Raw genomic sequence first — 25,173 nt, 5'->3', positions numbered from 1 at the left:
GTTAGGAATCTTTGTACCTGTATAAACTTTTTTCAATATATTTTTCTTATTGTTCTGGTGTTTGACTCAGCTTCCCTGTGTTAGCTGTTGACCAAGCTATATCCCAAAGTGTGGGGGGGAAGAGAGGCAAAAAAATCCATGGAGGCTGACCAAATGAATCTGGTACCCTGTTGTCCTCAGATATGAATGAAAGCAGACCCCCTGTGTACCAGCATGTGCCTGTGGCTGCAGGCTGCCTAAACAGCAGTGAGTCCTACTTGTCTTTGGCCATGGAAGTTGCTCTGATGGGGATGGGTCAACAGAGGGTGATGCCTGAAGGCCTCTACGCTCAGGACAAGGTGTGCCGTAATGAGGAGCAACTCCTGAGTCAACTCCAGGAGCTGCAGCTGGATGATGAGCTAGTGCAGACACTGCAGAAGCAGTGCATCTTACTACTAGAAGGTAAGTAGAAAAGGGGCTGTTGTCACCAAGTCTTAGGCCTGTGACTCTGGGTTCCCCTATCTAACAGAGCACAGGTACAGCAACATTTTTGACATTAAAGTGTAGTGAAGGTTCCCATGGCTAGCAAACACATGTGGGACCCTAGGGCTCAAGTCCAGGCAGGCAAATAAAAGCATACAGATAAATAAGTGGCTGGCTTATCTTCTTCCTGCAGGAGGCCCCTTCAGCGGTCTGGGAGAGGTCATCCACCGAGAGAGTGTTCCCATGCATACCTTTGCCAAGTATTTGTTCTCAGCTCTGCTGCCTCATGATCCAGACCTGTCCTATAAATTAGCCTTACGTGCCATGAGGTGGGTAGCGCTTTCCTAGCCCAAATGCCTCCACCAAAGCAGAAGTCTCCAATATTCTTTTTCTTTGTTTGTCTCACTTTCTTTTCTTTCCCTCTTTCTCTATTCTATTGGACCTGCCGTCGGCCTGCCCTAAAATGGTTCAGATATTTTCATATGATCTAGGATTCCTACCTGGGATGCCTTGCTATTGATGTACTTGCTCCCTGGCTGCATTCTCAGTGAACTGTCTGAGGAAGCCTCTGAATTTTTAACAGATATGGGACTCCCAAGGCCTAAGTCTCTTTGTTCTGGGGCCAGTTTGGCAGCTTCACAAGGGGTTTCAGCACTTCCATACCTAGAGAAGTGGTTCCCAGGCATAGATCACCAGATACATCTGGGGAAGTAGAAGTAAGTCTTTCTTTATCAAGACTTGAGAACAATGAGCTATGAGCATCCTGTTTCCAAACTAGAATAGGATCCTTGGTTCAGGCAGGTGGACCTCTAGGATGCAGCAGACCATACAAAAGAAGAATTTTAGTTAGACTATAAGGCTGAGAGAACTCTTCAGCTCAACCAAAAAGGACTGCTGAGGATTACTTGGCGTATACCTTTTTATACTTTTAGAAATACTTTTATGGCTTTTGAACTATCTTTCAAACCCATTAGCAGTAAGAACTGTTCAGCTTGAGTTCTGCAAGTGCCCAGGCACTCACTTCATATAAAGTATGGTACCATAGGTTTTAAAACCTTCATAGTTCTTCATTAACCTTTTCCTGCCCAGTTCTTCCCCAGCAAATAACAAGCTTCTCTAAGGTGGCTCCAAATGGCAAGGATCTGGGTGGTAGCTTATGACTCTCCCTGGGTCTTCTAGGTTACCTGTTCTAGAAAACTCAACTTCTGCAGGCGACACTTCCCACCCTCACCATATGGTATCTGTGGTGCCCAGCCGTTACCCTCGCTGGTTCACGCTTGGACACTTGGAATCACAGCAGTGTGAATTGGCCTCCACCATGCTGACTGCTGCCAAAGGTGAGCATAGATAGACCTAAGGCTTCAGCACCCCCAGTATGCCTGCCCAGTCATGGCCTATCAAAGGCTTAGCCTGCGGTCTCCTGAAGAAGAGAAGCTATTTGTCCTCCCTTAAGCACTTAGAGTGATAGGGATCCTCACTTTGATTACCGCTATTAGAGTGAATACCTGAGTCCAAGCCAGAGTTTTGCTGTAGTTACTAATTGTAGGACTCTGAATACAGAGAATGAGAGCATCTTTAAGGTAACTTCTAAATTTAACCTTCCATATGATAAAGTCACTCTACCTTTCTAAGCCTCTGATTTAAACTCTATAAAATGGGGATCATTGCCAATGACCTGTCAGCTTCCCAGGGCCATTGGAAGATCCAGTGAAATGATGGAGTGCCAGATCTCTTTAGAGTTATGAGAGTTTATGATTTTTCTAGGACCTCTAGTCAAAAGATAGGCAGTCCAGAGTGACTTAGGCTTTTAAGCTCACATACTCCATGTTAGCTAGTAGGTTTCATCACAAAGAGAAGTGAAAATAAGCCCCTGAGGAGTTATACTAAAATACTAGCTACCATGAGCTATGAATATTTTTCCAATACCAGGAAACTATGTGGATTTTTTAAAGCACTTTTTAAATTTAAAATAACTTTATGTTGTGTCTTCCTATTGCAAAAAAAAAAAAAAAGCATGCTCATTGTAGAAAAAAGATATGTATAAATCAATATAAAAATGATCAAAAAACCAATACAAAAATTGAACAAAGCATATGACCAGCAGTTTACAGAAAAGAAAATATAAATGACTTTAAAACAATTAAAATGCCTGGCCTCACCTGAGAAATACAAATGAAAATTACCCTGAGATAATATTTTTCATGAATCTTATTGTCAGAAGTAATAAATTTGACAGGAGGCATCCATGTGGGAAGTGGGGGTGGCAGTGGCCTGGCAGGGAATGTCACATTCCAGGCAGGATAAGGATGACTGCAGATCCAAGATGCTCAATGAACCTCAAGCACAAGAAATATGCAGAAAATTTTACCAAGGCACATCGTAATCAAATTGCTTAAAACCAATGATAAAAGAGAAAATCTTACTTAAAAGCAACGAGAAGGGAAAAAATACATATTACATAAAAAGGGTGAAAGTATGAGAGCAGGTTTCTCGTTAGAAGCAGTGTAAGCCAGAGGACAGTGGAGAAAAATCTTTAAAGTACTTTTAAAAAAAACTTTGACCTAGAATTCTACACCAGTGAAAATATCTTTCAAAAACAAAGGTGAAATAAAAGTCTTTTTAGACAACCACAGTTGAATTAGAAATCAATAAGAAGAAGATATCTGGAAAATCCACCAAAGTTTTGGAAAATAAACCCCACACTTTCATATAACTCACTGGACAAAGGGAAAAAAAACACGAGAAAATTAGAAAATATTTTAAACTGAATGAAAAAGCACAACATATAAAAATTTGTTAGAGCTAAAGCTTTACTTAGAAGGAAATTTTTAGCACTTAATACCTATATTTGAAAAGAAGAAAGGTTTCAAATCAGTGATCTCAGATTCTACCTTAAGATGCCAGAAAAAGAAGAGCAAGTGAAACCTAAAGTAAGCAAAAGAAAGGAAATAATAGAGATCAGAGCAGAAATCAATGAAATAAAATATAGAAAAACAGAGAAAATCAATGAGACAAAAAGCTGTGAAATCTTTGTCCAGACTGATCAAGAAATAAAGAGAAGACAAAAATTACCAATATCAAGAATGCAAAAAGTGACATCACAACAAATTCTAAAGACATTAAAATAATAAGGGAATATTATGAACAACGTTATGCTAATAAATTCAACAACGTAAATGTAATAGACTAATTCCTTAATAGACATGAACTACCAAAGATCACTCAAGAATAAATAAGAATTAGCTAGGTATATACCCAAAAGAATTGAAAACCTGGACTTAAACAGATATGTGTACACCAATATTAATAGCAGCACTATCCACAGTAACCAAAAGTTAGAAATTACTCAAGTATCCATCAACAGATGAATGGATAAACAAAATATAGTATATACATAAAATGGAATATTATTTAGCCATAAAAAGGAATGAAATTCTGATATATACTACAACATGGATGAGCCTTGAAAACATGCTAAGTGAAATAAGCCAGACACAAAAAGACATTGTATGATTCCACTTACATGAGGTTCCTAGAATAGCCACAGTGAAGAAATAGCAATAGATACTAAGCTAGTGGTTGAACATTTGATGAGGAACAGGATATATACATAGTTTCAAAGTATCTCTCTACAAAATATTTATCAGTCATAAAGGGAAGAAGTATAACTCTGCCATAGAGTAGGTAAACCTGGCAGGCATCATTTTGATAAAGTGGCCACAGTTAATATCATAAATTTATAGAGCCAGAACATAGAGGAGAAATTCATAGAGCAGAAAGTAGAATAGAGAGGCTAGGGAAAGGAGGAGGAGCTACTATTTAATGGGTATAGAGTTTCTATTTGGGATGATGAGAAAGGTCTGGAAATAGACAGTGGTGATGGTTGCACAACAGTGTGAGTGTATTCAATGTCACTGGAGTGTACTCTTAAATGGTTAAAATGGTAAGCTTTGTTGTGTATATTTTACCACAGTAAAAAGAAAAGAATAAATAGAAATAAATTTCAAAGAAATTGAATTGAATTGAATTAAAAACAAAGACAATCCAGGACTGGGACTTCCTAGGTGGCTCAGTGGTTAAGAATCTGCCTGTAATGCAGGGGACACGGGTTCCATCCCCGCTCCAGGAAGATCCCATATGCCGCGGAACAACTAAGTCTGTGCGCGACAACTATTGAGCCTGTGCTCTAGAGCCCATGAGCCACAGCTGTTGAGCCTGTGTGCCACAACTACTGAAGCCTGCACGCCTAGAGCCTATGCTCTGCAATAAGAGAAGTCACCTCAATGAGAAGCCCGCGCACCACAATGAAGAGTAGCTGCTGCTCGCCACAACTAGAGAAAGCCCGTGTGCAGCAGTGAAGACCCAGTGTAGCCAATAAATTTATTTAGTTATTTAGTTATTTAAAAAAAAATCCAGGACTAAATGGTAAATTCTACCAAATATTTAAAGAAAGCATAACAAATCTGTGTAAACTCTTGCAGGAAATTGAAGAGGAGGAAATATTTCTGAACTCAGTCTATGAAATCGGCATTATCCTGATATCAAAACCAGACAAAAATTATTATAAAAAAGAAAACCCAGAATAATCTCTCTCATGAGCATAGGTGCAAATTCTTAATAAAAATTTTAATAGATTGAATCCAATAACATATAAAAAAGGATAATACATCATAATAAGTAGGGTTTACCCCCAAGAATGCAAGGTTGGTTTAACATTCAAAAATCAATCACTGTATTTCACCATACTAACAGAGTAGAAAAGAATACCTATATGATCATCTCAGTAATATGGAAAAAGCACCTGATAAAATCCAACATTTATTCCTAATAAAAACAATTACAACTCTCAACAAACTAGGAATAGAAGGGAACTACCTCAACATGATGAAGGGCATCTATGACACAGCTACCCTTATACTTAATGGTAAAAGATTGAATATTTTCTTCCTAACATCAAGAACAAGACAAAGATGTTTACTTTCACCTCTTCTATTTCAATATCATACTGACGATTCTAGCCAGTACAATAAGACACTGAAAAGAAATAAAAGATACCCAGATTAGAAAGGAAGAAGTAAAACTGTCTTTATTCTCTGATGACATGATCATCTATGTAGAAAATCCTATGGAATCTACAAAAAGCTACTAGAACGAATAATAGGTTGCTACAGTGTTTCAGGATACAAGATCAATATACAAAAGTTAATGGTATTTCAATATACCAGCAACAAACAATCAGAAACTGAAATTTTCTAAATTATCATTATAATGACATCAAGAAAACATGAAATAGTGGAGAATAAACCTAACAAAATATGTACAAGATAATCATATACAATGAAAATCATAAAACATTGATGAGAGAAATTAAAGAGGACCTAAATAAATGAGACATACTGTACTCATGAATTGGAAGACAGTATTATTAAGATGTTGTTTCTCCACAAATTGATGTATAGGTTCAGTGCTACCCAAATCAAAATCCTAACAGGCTCGGGACTTCCCTGGTTGCCCAGTGGTTAAGACTCTGCGCTCCCATTGCAGGAGGACCGGATTTGATCCCTGGTCAGGGAACTAGATCCCGCATGCCGCAACAAAAAGATCCAGCATGCCACAACTAAAGATCCCACACGCCACAATGACAATCCTGCATGCCGCAACTAAGACCCGGCACAGCCAAATAAATATTAAAAAAAAAATCCTAACAGGCTTTTTTGGGGTAGAAATTGATAATCTGAATCTGAAATTTGTATGGCATTTCAAAGGATCTAGAGTAGCCAGAAACAACTTTGTGAAAGAAAAATAAAGTAGGACGACTAACACCACCTGATTTCAAGACTTATTATAAAGCTATAGTAATCAGCAAAGGGTTATTGGTATAAAGATACACAAATAGATCAGTGAAGGAAAATAGAGTCCCAAAACAGATCCACACATATGTGGCCAATCTGTTTCAATAAAGGGGCAAAGCAGATTCAGTTGAGGAAAAGGAAGTTCTTTCAACAAATGGTACAACATATACAAAAATTAGCTTATGATGTATCAAGGACCTAAATGTAAAAGCTAAAACTATAAAACTTTTAGAAGAAAACACAGAACAAAAGATCATTTTTAGTTAGGCAAAGATTTCTTAGATACAACACTAAAAGCATAATCCATAAGAGAAAAAAATTGATAAATTGGACTTACCAAATTAAGAACTTCCGCTCTGTGAAAGTTACTATTGAGAATGAAAAGATAAGCCAAAGAAGGGGAGAAATATTTGCAAATCACATATTTCATAAAGGACTTGCATGCAGAATATGTAAAGAACTCTCAATAGTCAACAATAAGAAAATGAACAACCCATTTTTTTAAATGGACAAATATCCAAAGAATCACTCCACCGAAGATATTCTGCTGAGAAGTAAGCACATGAACATGGTCAGTATCATTAGTCCTTTGGGAAATGCAAATTAAAACCACAATAAGAGAAAGGCTAAAATTAAAAAAAAAAAAAGCAGCTGTAGCAAAGACTGACTGTAGAAAAGACTGGCAAGGATGTAGAGCAACTGGAGCTCTTGTACATTGCAGGTGGGAACATAAGTTGTACAAGCACTTTGGTAAACCATTTGGCAGTTTCTTAAAAAGTTAAATTGGCACCTACACATATGATCCTTCCATTCTACTCATAGGTATTACCCAAAAGAAATGAAAGCATATATCCTTACAAAGACTTCAATGTAACAGTCATAGTAGCTTTATTTTTAACCAAAAACTGGAAACAATCTACATATCCATCAATAGGTGAATGGATAAAAACTGTGATATAACCATACAGTAGAATACTACTCAGTAATGAAAAGGAACAAACTATTGATACATACTACAACATGGATGAATCTCAAAATAATTAAGCTAAGTGAAAGAAGACAGACCAAAGAAAAAACAGTGCATATTGTATTACTCCATTTATATCAAATTCTAGAAATGCACACTATGGTGACAGAAAGAAGATAACAGTTTTCTGGGAATGGGAACTGGAGCCTGTTAGGATGGAAGGGAAGAAGGGATTACTAGGGGTCACAAGGAAACTTTGGGGGCAATGGATATATCATCAGTAATGGGTCAAGTCACAATCATATATTACCTAACAGGAAGCAATAAGAATTCAGTATCACTTCTCTTATATTACACCGAAAATGCAAACCTCCATCTAATCATGAGGAAACATCAGGCATACCCAAATTGAAGGACATTTTACAAAATAACTAGTCTAATCTGCAAAGGTGTCAAGGTCATGAATGTCAAGGGAAGACTCAGGAATTGTCAAAGACTGAAGAGACATGACAAACTAAATATAACACATGATCTTGTGTAAAATCTTTATACATGTTTATATAAGATCATGTGTTGCATTTAGTTTGTCATATCTCCTTAGGTTGTAGTAACATATCAATATAAATTTCCTGATTTTGATGACTGTGTTGGGGGTATGTAGAAGAGTGTCCTTGTTTGTCAGGAATAGACTGCAGAGTTCAGGAGTGATGGTGTATCAAATCAGTTACTTACTTTCCAGTGGTTCAGGGAGGGGAAGAAAATATGACACTTGTAGTATTCTTGAAACTTCTCTTTGAGTTTGAAATTATTTCAAAATAAAAGAAAGTGTTCTGATAAAATGTGTTTGCAGAGGTATAGAATAGGAATATAGATTGGTAATCCTTTGTGGAGGGCAATTTGGCATATCTATCAAAGTTACAATGTACATATCCTTTGACCCAGCAATTTCACTTCCAGGATTTTTCTTACAGGTGTACTGTACAAATGTGAAATGATGTTTGCACAAAGTTGTTCACTCCAGCCTTGTTTGCAATTGCAAAATACTTGAAATATTCTAAATAGCCATCAATAGGAGACTGAGTAAATACATTACTTTAGCTCCAAAATCTCTTACATGGAATTCCAAAATCTGAAAAGCTTTGAAAATCCAAACTTTTTTCTAAGTTGACAGCAAAACCTGGCCTCAGCTGACATGAGGCATTAGTTGTTTCTCAGTACTCTTACCAGTGACAGACATCTCTGCTGTCACTAATATTGTTTGCCTTTTTTGTTTAGATGGTTATAATTTTGTCAGTTTGAGTTTAATTGCCCTGTAAAAATGTCCAGAAAATTGAAAATACTGCTGTGGGTAAGAATAAGAAGAAAAGGCAGCATCTGTCATTATGCACAGAAAATAGAGTTAGTGCAAAGCTTGATAAGGTATGTCTATGAGACAACTTACTAAAGAATCAGGTGTGGGAATAACATCACATAGGACTTGAAATAATAGAAAGACAGAGTGTTGAAGTTTTACAAGGACAACAATGGCCAGAATTAATGAAGAACAGAAATTTTTCAGAGGGCAAAAAAGGAAGATACTGACATGACTGTGATTGAATGGATTCAACAACAAAGCAGCGTTGAATATGTCACTGACTAGTTTGTTGTTCATGAAACAAGCTAGATTATGCCATGAAAGATTGAACCTTTATTCTGAGTACAGAATATCAGAAGATTGGCTGCAGAAATTTCAGAAGCATCACGGTATAAAATATCTGGACAACTATGATGAATAGCTTCTTTTCATGAAGTAGATAAAAATTATATATTGACAGTTTGTTAAGATAATTTTTAATGAAAATCTTAGTTTCAAACATGTATATCCTGCTGATGAAACAGCTCTGTTCTGTTCTGTTTTAAAAAAAAAAATTTGGGACTTCCCTGGTGGTGCACTGGTTAAGAATCTGCCTGCCAATGCAGGGGACACAGATTCAATCCCTGGTCCGGGAAGATCCTACATGCCAAGGAGCAACTAAGCCCCATGTGCCACAACTACTGGGACTGTACTCTAGAGCCTGGGAGCCACAACTATTGAGCCCACGTGCCATGACTACTGAAGCCCACGTGCCAAAGCCCGTGCTCCACAACAAGAGACGCCACTGCAATGAGAAGCCCGCACACCACAATGAAGAGTAGCCCCCCAGTCGCCGCAACTAGAGAAAGCCTGTGCGCAGCAACGAAGACCCAGTGCAGCCAATAAATAAATAAATTTTTTTTAAAAATAAACCATGATTGATGAGCAAACAAGAAGTTTTAAGGACTCTAAGCACAAGTCAACAGTTCTGGGATGTGCCAATGCAGCAGACAGGTAGAGCTAGAAAAAGCTAACATCCACAATGTTTCAAAGTTGTTCGAGGAATTCCCTGGCAGTCCAGTGCTTTCACTGCCATGGGCCTGGGTTCAATCCTTGGTCAGGGAACTAAGATCTTGCAAGCCATGCAGCACAGCCAAAAAAAAAAGAAAAGTTGTTCACAATTTATTCATTCGTATGTAAACAAAAAAGCATAGATAATCAAAGAGATAGTTTCTACCTGGCTTAATAATCTGTACCAATGACATGAGCTCATTGCACACAAGCTAGACTGAAAGAAAATGGTATACTCATTCCTGAACCATCATTCCACACACGCCTCATGAACTTCTAGTGACCAAGAAACTTTATTCTGTGGTCAATGAAAAGCAAATATAAATATTTATTTGTTTTCATACTATATACTTGCTGCAGGTAACTCCCAAGTCTTCCTAAAAGAGTTATTTTAGAAGCTTGATCCTTAATTATGCCATTTACACAGTTGCTGATACTTGGAACAATTGATAAATGTTTTGCAGAGACTTTGGCTTTGAAAGTGAACTTGTATATACAGATATTGAGGGTTTTGTGTCACTAATGAGAAAATAGTCTCATTACTTACACTAAAAGCTAATAGGCTAAAAGTCTAAATAAGTCAGAACCTTGCTACTCAAAGTGTGGTCAGTGGACAAGCAGCATCATGACTTGGAAGCTTGTTAGAAATGCAAATTCCCAGACCCAGCTAACTCCAGACCTACTGAATCAAAATCTCTGTGGGTGTAGCCCAAGAATTTTAAGCTTTAACAAATTCTTCAGATGATTTTTATGTCTACTAAGGTTGTAGAAGCACTGAGTTAGAACAATCTGACATCAAAAAAATACTGAATGTTATAAGTTATATACCAGTTGCACATTCCTTGCAAGATAGAAAAATTGCTAAAATAGTGTTAATCCAAATAAGCATGAGGCTAGTAATGATGACAATGATGAGATGTGACACAGATGAAAAAGATCTCCATGGACAGTATGCGGGAAATGTACAAACAGTTAATTGGCCTTGAATAACATGCATTTATCAGTGAAAAAGGCATTATGGCTGTTTACTTAATTCGAAAAGTCTGCTTATATAGAAATCTATATTAATGAGACACATTATCCTAGAAGTACACCTTTTTTAGGGCCATCTCTTATAGTTGTTTCATCATTAAAGAATCTCTTTCCTGTCTTATCATTAAATACCCAACAACTCTAATCTTTGGTGACAATAATAGCAATGCAGATGAAGCCTTTTGTCCAAGATCCTCAAGAAACCAGATGGAAGAAGTACTTACTATATGCATATGTACAGATACTTAGCTTGGTTGGAGGCTTTATTGAATGTTTTCCTTAGAAATAAAAGAGTACCAAGTATTTATGGTCTTATATCACACTATTTCATTCATCAGTTTGTTACTGTATCAAAAAACTACAATGCTAATTTTTCTATTTATCTTACCTAGCGTGAATATTCATACTTTCACTGCACAAATAGTAATGTGTTTAATTAAGGGATGCTGCCTCAGATCCTCTGTGAGTATTATATATGATATATGCACAAATTATAAAACTTTAAAAATAATGAATTTCAGACTCATTCAAAACCCAGGGGTTCTGAATAAGCAGTTGCAGACCTATACATCCATAAATGGGATACTATGTAGTTATTTGAAAGAACAAGATAAGAATCCACATGCCAATACAGGGAACACTGGTTGGATCCCTGATCTGGGAAGATCCCACATGCCGCAGAGCAACTAAGCCTGTGCACCACAACTACTGAGCCCCCATGCACCAGAACTGCTGCAGCCTCAACCTAGAGCCTGTGAACCACAACTACTGAAGCCTGTGAGCCTAGAGCCCGTACTCTGCAACAAGAGAAGCCACTGCACTGAGGAGACCGTGAACCCCAGCAAAGAGTAACCCCTGCTCGCCAGAACTAGAGAAAACCACACAGCAATGAAGACCCAACACAGCCAAAAAATTAAAAATATAAATAAATAAATAAATAAATAAATAAAAGAACAAGAATCTCTTTACGTACTGATGTGGAATAATCTCCAAGATATACTATATGTGGGAAAAAATGACATGAAAATCTGTATATACTATGCTACCATTTGTGGATTTTTTTTTAAGGAGAGGAAATAAAGTATTTCCTTATTATGCGTAGAATATCCTGGAAGGTAAAACAAAAACTATTGGCTGTGTACAGGGTTAGAATTGGCTGAATGTGGGTTAGAGGTAAGGGGGAAAAAGAATTTTTCATTATTTACCTTTTGTATCTTTGCAACATTGAACCGTGTGAATGTTTCCACGATTTTAAATTATAAATGTTGAAAGAAACATCTCAAATTGAAATGCAAAAATTACAAAAGAATGGGGGGCTTCCCTGGTGGCGCAGTGGTTGGGAGTATGCCTGCTGGTGCAGGGGACACAGGTTCGACCCCTGGGACAGAAGGATCCCACATGCTGTGGAGCAGCTGGGCCTGTGCGCCACAACTACTGAGCCTGTGCTCTAGAGCCCGCAAGCCACAACTATTGAGCTCATGTGCCGCAACACTGAAGCCTGAGTGCCTGGAGCCTGTGCTCTGCAATGGGGGAGGCTACCATGATGAGAGGCCCGCGCACCGCAACAAAGAGTATCCCCCGCTCACAGCAACTAGGGGAAGCCTGTGTGCAGCAGCGAAGACCCAACAAAGCAAATAAATAAATAAATAAATAAATAAATAAATAAATATTAAAAAAAAAAAAGAATGGGGGCAGGGGAACCCAGAACAGAATATCTGAGAACTGTGGGACAATTACAAAAGATATATATTGGGTTGGCCAAATAAGATATTATGGAAGAACCCAAACAAACTTTTTGGCAACCCAACAGCATATGCAGTATATTCTGCGATACCAGAAGCAGAAGAAAGAAAAGAGCAGAAGACATATTTGAGGTAATAATGGCTGAGAATTTTCCAAAATTAGTGACAGAATCCAGAACACAGATCCAGGAAGCTCAGAGAACACCAAGCAGAATGAATACCAAAATATTTTCTAGGCATGTCCTATTCAAACTGCAGGAAATCAAAGACCAGGAGAAAATCTTGTAAGAAGCCAGAGAACTAGACAATCTTACCTATAGAGAAACAAGGATAAGAATTACATCAACTTCACTTCACAAGCCATGCAAGCAAGAGGGACTGAAAAATATTTTAAATGTTGCAAGAAAAAAACACCAACCTAGAATTTGGTACCCAAATAAATTATCCTTCAAAAGTAAAGGAGATACTGATGAACCCAGTGACAGAGCAAGAATAAAGATGCAGATATAGAGAACGGACTTGAGGACACGGGTTGGGGGGTGAAGGGGAAGCTGGGACGAAATGAGAGAATAGCATTGACATATATATACTACCAAATGTAAAATAGATAGCTAGTGGGAAGCTGCTGCATAACACAGGGAGATCAACTTGATGATGGGTGATGACTTAGTGGGCTGGGACAGGGAGGGTGGGAGGGAGGCTCAAGAGGGAGGGGATATGGGGATATATGTATAAATACAGCTGATTCACTTTGTTGTACAGCAGAAAATGGCACAACAGTGTAAAGCAATTATATTCTAATAAAGATCTTTAAACAAAAAAAAAGTAAAGGAGGACTTCCCTGGTGGCGCAGTGGTTAAGAATCCTCCTGCCAATGCAGGGGACATGGGTTTGAGCCCTGGTCCGGGAAGATCCCACATGCCGAGGAGCTGTTAAGCCCGTGCACTACAACTACTGAGCCTGCACTCTGGAGCCCGTGAGCCAGAACTATTGAGCCCATGTGCCACAACTCCTGAAGCCCACATGCCTAGAGCCTATGCTCCGCAACGAGAAGCCATCACAATGAGAAGCCCATGCACTGCAACAAAGAATAGCCCCTGCTTGCCACAACTAGAGAAAGCCCACATGCAGCAACGAAGACCCAGTGCAACCATAAATAAAATAAATTTTTTAAAAATAAATTTATTAAAAAAAAAAGTTGGGGCTTCCTAGGTGGCACAGTGGTTGAGAATCCGCCTGCCAATGCAGGGGACACGGGTTCGATCCCTGCTCCAGGAAGACCCACATGCCACGGAGCAACTAAGCCCGTGCCCCACAACTATTGAGCCTGAGCTTTAGAACCCGTGAGCCACAACTATTGAGCCCATGTGCTGCAACTACTGAAGCCCACGTGCCTAGAGCCTGTGCTCCACAACAAGAGAAGCCACGGCAATGAGGAGCCTGCACACCACAACGAAGAGTAGTCCCCTCTCACTGCAACTGAAAAGAAAGCCTGCGCACAGGCAAAAAGACCCAACACAGCCAATAAAATAAATAAATAAATTTATTTTAAAAAAAAGTAAAGGAGAGATAAAAACTGTCTCAGATAAAGACTGTAGGCAATAAATTGCAAGAAATCCTTCACAGGGAAGAAAAATGATATAGATCTGAAACCCAAATCTGTGTGAAGAAAGGAAGAGTGTTAAAGAAGGAATAAATAAAGGTAAAATAAATTCTTTGGGTTTTTTAAAAAAATTCTTAATTGAATGAATAGATAACTGCTTGTTGAAAATAATAATAACAATACATTGGGTTACTATTGCTTAAAGATAAATGAAAGCAATGAAAGCAATGATGTTGCAGACAGAGGGAAGAATTGAGAATACTATTAAAAGGTACCTTATGAAGTGGTATAGTTATTTGCAAATGCACTTAGCTTAGTTAATGTATACCAAAACTCTAGGACAAACACTAATTTTTAAAAGAAATATACTTGTGAGAAGAAAAAATTGAATCATGTAAAATGTTCAGTTTAAACCAGAGAAGGCAGAAAAGAGGAAAAATTTTTTTAAAAAGAAAGAAACAAGTGTAGTGAATAAAAAAGTTACAAATATGGTAGATATTAATCCAAATATATCAGTAATCACTTTAAATGTGAATGGTCTAAATACACCAATTAAAAGACAGAGTGGAAAAGAAAAAAAGGTAATTCCCTTGCAGTCCAGTGGTTAGGATTCCATGCTTCCAATGCAGGGGGCCTGGGTTTGATTGCTGTGGGGGAGCTAAGATCCTGCAAGCTGTATGACTCAGCTGGGGGGGGAAAAGACCCAATATATGTTCTCTATAAGAAACCCACTTTAAATATGAAGACACAGATAGAGTGAAAGTAAAGGGAAAACATCAATGACCTAAATATAAGAGCTAAAGCCATAAATTTCATAAGAAAAAACATAGGAGTAAATCTTCATGACCTTGGATTTAGCAATAGAGTCTTAGATTATGATACCAAAAGTATGAGCAGAAAAAGAAAAGAATAAATTGGACCTCATCAAAATTAAAAACTTTTGTTCATCAAAGGACATTATCAAGAAAGTGAAAAGACAACTTTTAAAGGATGGGAGAAAATATTTATAAATTGTATATCTGATAAGGGCTTAATATACAGATTATACAAAGAACTACAACTCAACAACAGAAAGATAAACAACTGAATTTTTAAATGGGCAAAAGACTTGAAGCGACAGTTCTCCAGAGAAGACATATGGATGGCTTATACGCACATGAAAAAAAACTCATCATTAATCGTTAGGGAAATGAAAATCAAGACCACAATGAAATACCACCTCACACCACTAGGATGGCTTTTTTTTTCTTTTTTTGGCCACGCCTTGGGACTTGTGGGATCTTAGTTCCTGGACCAGGGATTGAACCCAGACCCCCTGCAGTGGAAGCTTGGAGTCCTATAGTGAGGATGTGGAGAAACTGAAATCCTTTTACTTTGCTAGTGGGAATGTAAAGTGATTGACCTGCTGTGGGAAATAGCGTGATGGTTCCTGAAAATTTTACAAAGAATTAACATATGATCCAGCAATTCCACTCCTAGGTATATACGCAGAGGTATTGAAAACAAGAACTCAAACAGATAGATACTTTTTATACACCAGTGTTCGTTGCGGCATTATTCACAATATCCAAAAGTTGGAAGCAACCCAAGTGTCCATCAGCAAGTGAATGGATAAACAAAATATGGCATATACGTGCAATGGAATATTATTATTAAGTCATTAAAAAGAAATGTTCTGATAACATGCTGTAACATGGGCAAACCTTGAAGACATTATACTAAGGGAAATAATTCAGACACCAAAAATGTAATTAATGTATGATTCCATATTGTCTAGAACAGGCAAATTAGTAAAGACAGAAAGTAGAAGTTACCAGGGGCTAAAGGGAGAAACAATGGTGAGTTACTGATTAATAGGTACTTTTTTAAGATGGTAAAAAAGTTTTGGAAATAGATGGTGCTGGTATTTACACAATAAACAATATTTCACAATGGTGAATATGATTAACACCATTCAATTGTACACTTAAAAATGGTTAAAATAGCAGGTTTTTATATATATATATATTTTTATCACAATTAATAGATAGATAAAGGAACTAGTAGGCAGTGTTAAAACAAACAAATAGACCCTAAGTACAAACATTGAACAGCACTGGGCTTCATTTTTACCCTGTACTTTTAGGCAGATATTTAACTCTTCTGTGACTGAGTTTATATGCTTTACCTTTCCATATATTTTGAACTAAAAACAGAGGCCAGGGCTTAAACAAATAAACCACATATATTAAATGTTGTCAACACTCTGGCCTCCATTTTCCATACCCTGTAGACTCACTATCAAACCAGCTGCACTGAAAGCAGGAAGAGTCTGGAAAAGATACTCTCCAGGAAAGCATGCATACTAGTTAAACCAGTTTGTTATTTTCCTCTTTAAAATTGTTTCTTAACCACAGTCAGATTCCTTCAACAACAACTAAGTAAAGTATGGAGAAAGGTATACCATGTTAACACAAATCAAGAGAAAGCTGGAATGCCTATGTTAATCAAACAAAGCAGACTTCAGTACATGGAAAATTATTAGGGATAGAGAGTGGCATTACATAGTGATAAAGGGGTCAGTTCTCCAAGAAATCATAATAATCCTTAATGTATATGCATCTAACAACAAAACATCAAAATATGTGAGGCAAAAACTGATAGAACTGCAAGGAGAAATGGACAAATCCGATGAGTGCACAATACCTCTCCGTAATTGATAGATCCAGCAGGCAGAAAATCAATAAGGTGTACTTGAACCGAACAGCACCATCAATTAACTGGATCAAATTAACATTTATAAAATACTTCATCAAACAACAATAGAATACACATTCTTTTCAAGCTCACGTGGAATATTCGCCAAAATAGACCACATTCGGGATCATAAAACACACCTCAATAAATTTAGAAGAATAGAAATCATACAAAGTACACTCTCAGATCACAGTGGAATTAAACTAGAAATTAAGAACAGAAGGATAACTGAAAAATCCCCGAAAATACACAGTTTAAACAGCACACTTCTGAGTAACACATGGATCAAAGATGAAGTCTTGAGAAATTTTTAAATATTTTGAACTAAATGAAAGTTAAAATACATCTAATCAGAATGTAGGATGTGGTGAAAGCAGTGCTTGGAGGGAAATTTTATAGCATTAAATGCATATGTTAGAAAAGGAATATTTGCAATAGATAATCTATTACCTGACACCTGTTAGAATGGCTATTATCAAAAAGATGAGATGTGCAGTGCACTGTTGATGAGAATGTAAATTGGGATAACCACTGTGGAAAGCAGTATGGAAGTTTCTCAGAAAATTAAAAGTAGAGCTACCATGTATGGTCCAGCAATCCCACATCTGGGCATATATCCAAAGGAAATGAAATCACTGTCTCAAAGAGATATCTGCACTGTTCATTGCATCACATTGCCACATTATTCACAACGGCCAAGATCTGGAAACAACATAAGAGTCTGTTGACAGACGAATGGATTAAAAAAAAATGTAGTATATGTATATATACAGACACATACATACACACAAGGGAATATTATTCAACCATAAATAAGAAGGAAATCCAGTCATCTGCAACTTTGAGGGCATTATGCTAAGTGAAATAAGTCAGAGAAAGACAAATGTGTGATCTCACATATGTGAAATCTAAAAAAAGCTGAACTGTAGAAACAGAAAGTAGATTGGTGATTGAGAGAGAGGGTAGGGGGTGGGAGAAATGGGATGATTTTTTTTTTTGCTCAAAGGATACAAACGTCCAATTATATGAATAAGTTCTGGGGATCTCATACACAGCATGGTGACTATAGTTAACTATTATATACTTGAAATTTGCTAAGAGAGTAGATCTTAAATGTTCTTACCTCAATGAAAAAAAAAAGAAAAAGGTAACTGTGAGGTGATGAATATGTTAACTAACTTTATTGTAATCATTTGCAATAAATATATCAAATCACATTATATGCCTTAAACTAACACAATGTTATATGTCAGTTATGTCTCAATAAAGGTAGGAGGGGAATAAAATAAAATAAGCTTCCACCTTAGAAAACTAGAGAAAGAAGAGCAAAGTTGGCAGGAAAAAAAGAGAGAGATAATAAAAAGAGCAGAAATCAATGAAATAGAAAATAGGAAAACATGAGAAAAATCAATGAAAGCAAAAGGTGGTTCTTTCTAAATATCAATAAAACTGATAAACCTCTAGCCATGCTAACCGAAAAAACAAAAGCAAACAAAAAAAGACGACATAGGGACTTACCTAGTGGCGCAGTGGTTAAGAATCCACCTTCCAATACAGGGGACATGGGTTCAAGCCCTAGCCCAGGAAGACCCACATGCCACAGAGCAGCTAAACCTGTGTGCCACAACTACTGAGCTTGCACTCTAGAGCCCACAAGTCACAATTGTTGAGCCCCTGTGCTGCAACTACTGAAGCCCGCACGCCTAGAGTCCATGCTCCACAACAGAGAAGCCACCACACTGAGAAGCCCATGCACCACAACGAAGAGTAGCTCCCGCTCGCCACAACTAAAGACTGCATGCAGCAACAAAGACCCAATGCAGTCATAAAATAAATAAATAAATACATTTTTTTTAAAGATGACATAAATTACTAGTATCTTAAATGGAAGAGGGACCCGCATTATTGATCCCATGGATGTTAAAAGGATAATGAAGGAATACTATGAAAAACTGTATGCTCCAAAACTTGATATCTTAGATGATAAAATGGACCAATTCTTTGAAAAACACAATCTATCAAAACTCATACATGGAGAAATAAATAATAAATAAATCTAGGCCTATATCTGTTAAAGAAATTGAATCAGTAATCTTCCAAACAGAAAGCACTTGGCCCAGATGATGTCTCTGGTGAGTTCTATCAAATATTTAAGGGAAAAAAATGATACCAACTCTCTGCAGTCTCTTCTAAAAAATAGAAGCAGAGAGAACACTTCCTAAATCATCCTCAAGGCTAGCGTTACCTAATACCAAAACCAGATAAAGACAGTACAAGAAAGGAGAACTACAGACTAATATCACTCATGGACATAAATGCAAAGATTGCTCAACAAAATATTAGCAAACTGAATCCAACAAAGTTGAAAAGAATTGTACACCATGACCAAGTGGGATTTATTCCAGGAATGCAAGTGTGATTCAGCACTTGAAAATCAATTAATGTAATCCATCGCATCCACAGGCTAATGAAGAAAGAGCATATGATTATACTAATAGACACAGGAAAAAAACATTAACAAAGGCCAACACCTATTCATGATTAAAACAAAACAAAACAAAACCTCTCAGCAAATTAGGAATAGAGGAGAACTGACTCAACTTCTTTTATAAAGACCATCTACAAAGAACCTCCAGATACCATCATACTTAATGGAGAGAACATAAATGCTTTCCCCTGAAGATCAGAAATAGGACAAGAATGTCACCTCTCACCATTCCCATTCAACATTATACGGGAAGTCGTAGCTAATGCAATAAGACAAGAAAGGAAATGAAAGGTATATAGGTTGGAAAGAAAGAAATAAAATTGCCTTTGTTCACAAATGACATGATTGTCTATGTTAAATCCCAAAAAATCAAGAAACAGCAACAAGCTGGAACTGATGACTAACTATGGTAAGGTTGCAGGATACAAGGGTAATATACAAAAGTCAATTGCTTTCCTATATACCAGCAGTGAACAGTTGGAATTTTAAGTTAAAACAACAGTACCATTTATATTAGGACCCCTCAAAAAAGTACTTAGGAAAAAATCTAACAAAATATGTACAAGATCTATATGAGAAAACGATAAAACTTTGAGGAAAGAAATCAAAGGAGATTTAAATGAATAGATATTCCATGTCCGTAAACAGGAAGACTCAATACTATTATTATGTCAGTTCTTCCTAACTTGATCTATAAATTCAGTAGTACAGTCTTAACCAAAATCCTTGTGTTTTATTTTGTGGATATTGACAAGCTCTTTATATGGAAAAGCAAAAGACCTAGAATAGCCAATACAATATTGAAGAACAGAGTTGGAGAACTAACACTATCTGACTTCAAGACAATATAAAGCTACAGTAATCAAATAGTGTGGTATCGGCAAAAGAATAGACAAATAGTTCAATGAAACAATAGAGAGCTCAGAAAAAGACCCACACAAATACAGTCAACTGATCTTTGACAGAGGAGCAGAGGACAGTCTTTTCAACAAATGGTACTGGAAGAACTGTACATCCACATTTTTAAAACTGAATATAGACATGACCTTATACCGTTCACAAAGATTAATTCAAAATGTATCAGGCATAAAGGTGAAACACAAAATTATAAGACTTCTAGAAGATAATACAGAAGAAAATCTAGGTGACCTTGGGTTTAGCAATAATTTTTTTTTTGCCTGCGCCATGGGGCTTGTGGGATCTTAGTTCCCCACCCAGGGGTCGAACCCAGGCTCCCTTGCATTGGAAGAGTGGTGTCCTAACCACTAGACCACCAGAGAATTCCCAGCAATAACTTTTTAGATACAATGCCAAAGTTACAATCCATGAAAGAAAACATTAATAAGTAGGACTTCATTAAAATTTAAAACTTACATGAAAAACACTGAAAAGACAAGCCACAGGCTGGGAGAAAATATTTGCAAAACAATATCTGATAAAGGACTGGTATCCCAAATATACAAATGACTCTTAAAGCTCAGCAATAAGGAAAACAAGCAACTGAATTTTAAAATGCACTAAAGACCTGAGCTGATGCCTTACCAAACAAGATATATAGATGGCAAACAAACATATAAAGAGATACTCAGCATGATATGTCATTTGAGGAATGCAAATTAAAACAAAAGCTAGATGCCACTACATACCTATTAGAATGGCTAAAATCCAAAACACTGACAACAGCAAACACTAGTGAGGATGGGGAGCAGCAGGGACTTATTCATTCCTGGTGGGAATGCAAGAGGCCCAGCCACTTTGGAAGACAATTGGGCAGTTTTTTACAAGCTACACATAGTCTAACCATATGATCCAGCAATCATGTTCCTAGGTATTTACCCAAATGAGTTGGAAACTTACGTACACACAAAACCCAGCACACAAATGTTTATAGCAGCTTTATTTGTAATTGCCAAAAACTGGAAGCAATCAAGAAGCCCTGCAGTAGGTGAATGGATAAACAAACTCAGGTAGATCCATACAATGGGATGTTATTTTACCAATAGAAATGAGGCACCCTTCAATAAGTGGTGCTGGGAAAACTGGACAGCTACATGTAAAAGAATGAAATTAGAACATTCTCTGACACTATATACAAAAAATAAATTCAAAATGAATTAAAGACCTAAATGTAAGACCAGAAACCATAAAACTCCTCAAAGAAAACATAGGCAGAACAGCCTTTGACATAAATTGTAGCAGTGTTTTTTTTGGATCTGTATCCTAAAGCAAAGAAAATAAAACCAAAAATAAACAAATGGGGAAAAAATAAACAAATGGGACCTAATTAAACTTAAAAGCTTTTTGCACAGCAAAAGAAACCATCAACAAAATGAAAAGACAACCTACTGAATGGGAGGAAATATTTGCAAATAATATGACCAATAAGGGGTTAAATCCAAAATATATAAACAGCTCATATAACCTAACATCAAAAAAACAACCTGATTAAAAAATGGGGACTTCCCTGGTGGCACAGTGGTTAAGAATCCGCCTGCCAATGCAGCGGACATGGGTTCGAGCAGAGGTCCAGAAAGATCCCACATGCCAAGGAGCAACTAAGCCTGTGTACCACAACTACTGAGCCATGCGCCTAGAGCCCATGCTCAACAAGAGAAGCCACCACAATGAGAAGCCTGTGCACCACAACAGAGTATAACCCCTGCTCACCACAACTAGAGAAAGCCTGCGCGCAGCAACGAAGATCCCTATGCAGCCAGTCAATCAATCAATCAATCAATCAATCCATTTTTTTTAAAAGGGCAGAACGGGACTTCCCTGGTGGTGCAGTGGTTAAGAATCCACCTGCGAATGCAGGGGACATGGGTTCGATCCCTGCTCCAGGAAGATCCCACATGCCGAGGAGCAACTAAACCCATGTGCCACAACTATTGAGCCTGTGCACTGCAACTACTGAAGCCCAAGCACCTAGAGCCCATGCTCTGCAACAAGAGAAGCCACCGAAATGAAGAGTCCATGCACCACAATGAAGAGTAGCGCCCCCACTCGCCGCAGCTAGAGAAAGCCCATAAGTTAATTAATTAATTAATTAATTAATTTAAAAAATGGGCAGAAGACCTGAATAGACAGTTTTCCAAATGTCTATTTGGAATGCTCAACAGGCACATAAAAAGATGCTCAATATCGTTAATCATCAGAGAAATGCAAATTAAAACTGCAATGAGATATCACCTCACACTTGTCAGAATGGCTGTCATCAAAAAGAACACAGATAACAAAGTTTGGCAAGGATGTGGAAAAAAGGGAACCCTGGTACACTGTTGGTGGGACTGTAAATTGGTACAGCCACTGTGGAAAAAGAATGGAGGTTTCTCAGAAAACTAAAAATAGAACTACTATATGACCCAGCAATTCTACTCCTGGGTATATATCCAAAAAATATTAAAACACTAATTCAAAAAGATACATGCACCCCAATGTTGATAGCAGCATTATTTACAATAGCTAAGAAATGGAAGCAACCTAAGTGTCTATCAACAGATGAATGGGTAAAGAAGAGATGGTATAGATAGATATACAATGAAATACAAGATTTTGCCATTTGCAAGAACATAGATGGACTTGGCGGGTATTTTGCTAAGTAAATTAAGTCAGAGAAAGACAAATATTGTAAGATATCACTTTTATGTGGAATCTAAAAAAAATACAACAAACTAGTGAATATAACAAAAAAGAAACAGACTCACAGATACAGAGACCAAACTTGTAGGGAATTCCCTGGCGGTCCAGTGGTTAGGACTCTGTGCGCTCACTGCCGAGGGCTCGGGTTCGATCCCTGCTCAGGGAACTAGATCCCATGAGCCTCCAAAAAGAAAAGAAAAGAAAAGAAAAAAGAAGGAAGGAAGGAAGGAAACCACAATAGTGTATTAAATGTCTTAATTGTTTTCAAAGATAATAGAAGAAAAAAAGGTATTCTCTCAATCCTAACACCCAAAGATAACTGCTGCAATTAAGACAGTGTTATAAATATTGCCACATTTTCTATTCATACATGTGCACACACATATGCTGTACACACACAGACTGCTACTTATCTTTTTTATATAAAAGTAGAATCACAGAATATTAACTATACACAAATTTTTTATAATTCCCCCAACAACCTTAAAAGGTTATTGTTTTCATTTTATAGATGAAGTAACTGGTCTGGTAAATGGCTGAACTAGGTTCATTTCCCAATGTACTGTACTCCGAAGTCTGTATACTCTTACCACTGTACCTCTTGGTAAAATATAAGACCTACTTTTTGTTCTATCTTTACTTCACATTTTACTCCTTCAGAAGATATACCAACCTTTCGTATACTCTACTGCCTTCATACAGTGACCTTCACGTCATATGGTACACATTCCTGCAATGTATTCCTTAGTCTGTGTGCTCATACTTGCCTACTGAATAGGAAGTGGTGGCCTAGCTCCGTTTTGCTCCAGGGAGCTGTACTGAGGAACAAACTACGGGACTGGCATACTTTTTTGGCAATAATGTGGCTTCCTTCTCCTGTAAAAGCTCTCAAAATTCAGATGTTTGAAAAAATTATTTCTGGAGCTAAAGATCCTGAGGGAAAAGAGAGTGAGGGGTAGAGATAGATGAAAAGGTGGAGAGAGGTGAATTCATGTGGGTACCTGGAGGAGGAAGGAGCCTCCAGTGGGGTTTAGTGGAGACAGAGCTTAACCACCCAGAAGAGATGGTGGCATTCAGAAGCACTCAGTACATTGATAGCCAGTTCAACCAGTAGCGTTTATGATCAGTTGACTGTTCAGGGAAGCTTTAAAGCAAACCTCGTCCCTGCTCCTTCTCTTGGCACCTGTAGGAGACACTCTGAGGCTCCGAACAATCCTGGAAGCAATACAGAAGCACATCCATTCTTCCTCCCTCATCTTCAAACTGGCCCAAGATGCATTCAAGATTGCTACTCCCACCGACAGTAGTACAGACAGCACCCTGCTCAACGTGGCCCTGGAGCTGGGGTTACAGGTATGGAGGACGAGCGGGCCATCCCCAGTTTAGACTTCTGGCCTAGTGACAACTGGCAGAAGATAAGACCCCGTGGGGGAATGGAGTGGGCATGGGCCAGGTCTGATTCTTTCTGTGTCCCCAGAACACACCTTCTAGGCTGGACACAAGGTAAGGACTCAATTTGGGGCTCTGTTTTGAAGTTAAAGCCAGTTAAGTTAAGCAGTGTAGCCTTAGGCCCCACAGGGTCCCCATCTTCTCCCTACCCCCCCCCCCCCCATTCCTCCAAGTTAAGCAAGGTGTGGTAATAAGGGCTTTGTTCATTACAGGTTATCAGAGAAACCTTCTACCTAATTGGTGGTAGGGGTGGGGCAGAAATTAAACAAACCCATCTATACTTATCAGGGGAGAGATGGCTATTTAAGGCACCAATAAATACTTGTATAAATGAATGACAAAGGGGAGGGGGAGGTTATAGCAGTTATGCTTAGCCCACTGGGAATGCCACTTTTTTGCCCAGGTAATGAGGATGACCTTATCAACCCTTAACTGGAGGCGCCGGGAGATGGTGCGGTGGTTGGTGACATGTGCTACAGAAGTGGGTGAGTCTCCCAGCTCCCTGTACCCCCAGGGGAAAGGATTCCTAGGCCCTACTCTTGGAACAGGACATCGAATCCTTAGAGCGCTCATATTCCTATTACTGAGGGCCTAGGAAAGGATGAGGCTGCTGGTAGGAAAAGATGGCCTCTGTTAAGCCCGACCAAACTCTGCTCTCACTGCTTGGACCATACCCTGATGTCAGCAGCACTTTGACCCACTGATCAGAGACATTCTGAGAGAGTGAATTTTCAGCCACCAGTACTCAAGTGCAACCTTGGGAGGTAGTTGGCAACCTTGGGAGGTAGTTTGCCCAATG

The 25,173-nt window shown here is 37.9% G+C and overlaps 1 protein-coding gene across 1 annotated transcript in view; it reads left to right on the top strand.

The window, feature by feature from the left end:
• Positions 1-25,173, top strand: part of ZSWIM5 (zinc finger SWIM-type containing 5) — a 223,047-nt gene that overhangs the window by 194,592 nt on the left and 3,282 nt on the right. Inside the window, exons 9-13 of the mRNA XM_057708949.1 lie at positions 181-441; positions 656-791; positions 1,642-1,799; positions 24,115-24,278; positions 24,778-24,859. Of these exons, the coding sequence (XP_057564932.1) occupies positions 181-441; positions 656-791; positions 1,642-1,799; positions 24,115-24,278; positions 24,778-24,859 (801 nt within the window). The remainder of the gene's footprint in view (positions 1-180; positions 442-655; positions 792-1,641; positions 1,800-24,114; positions 24,279-24,777; positions 24,860-25,173) is intronic.

Source organism: Hippopotamus amphibius, chromosome 1, assembly GCF_030028045.1.
Source record: "Hippopotamus amphibius kiboko isolate mHipAmp2 chromosome 1, mHipAmp2.hap2, whole genome shotgun sequence".
In the NCBI taxonomy this organism is placed as follows: domain Eukaryota; kingdom Metazoa; phylum Chordata; class Mammalia; order Artiodactyla; family Hippopotamidae; genus Hippopotamus; species Hippopotamus amphibius.
Note: the sequence above shows the minus strand (reverse complement) of the source record. Positions and strands in the feature narration are given on the sequence as shown.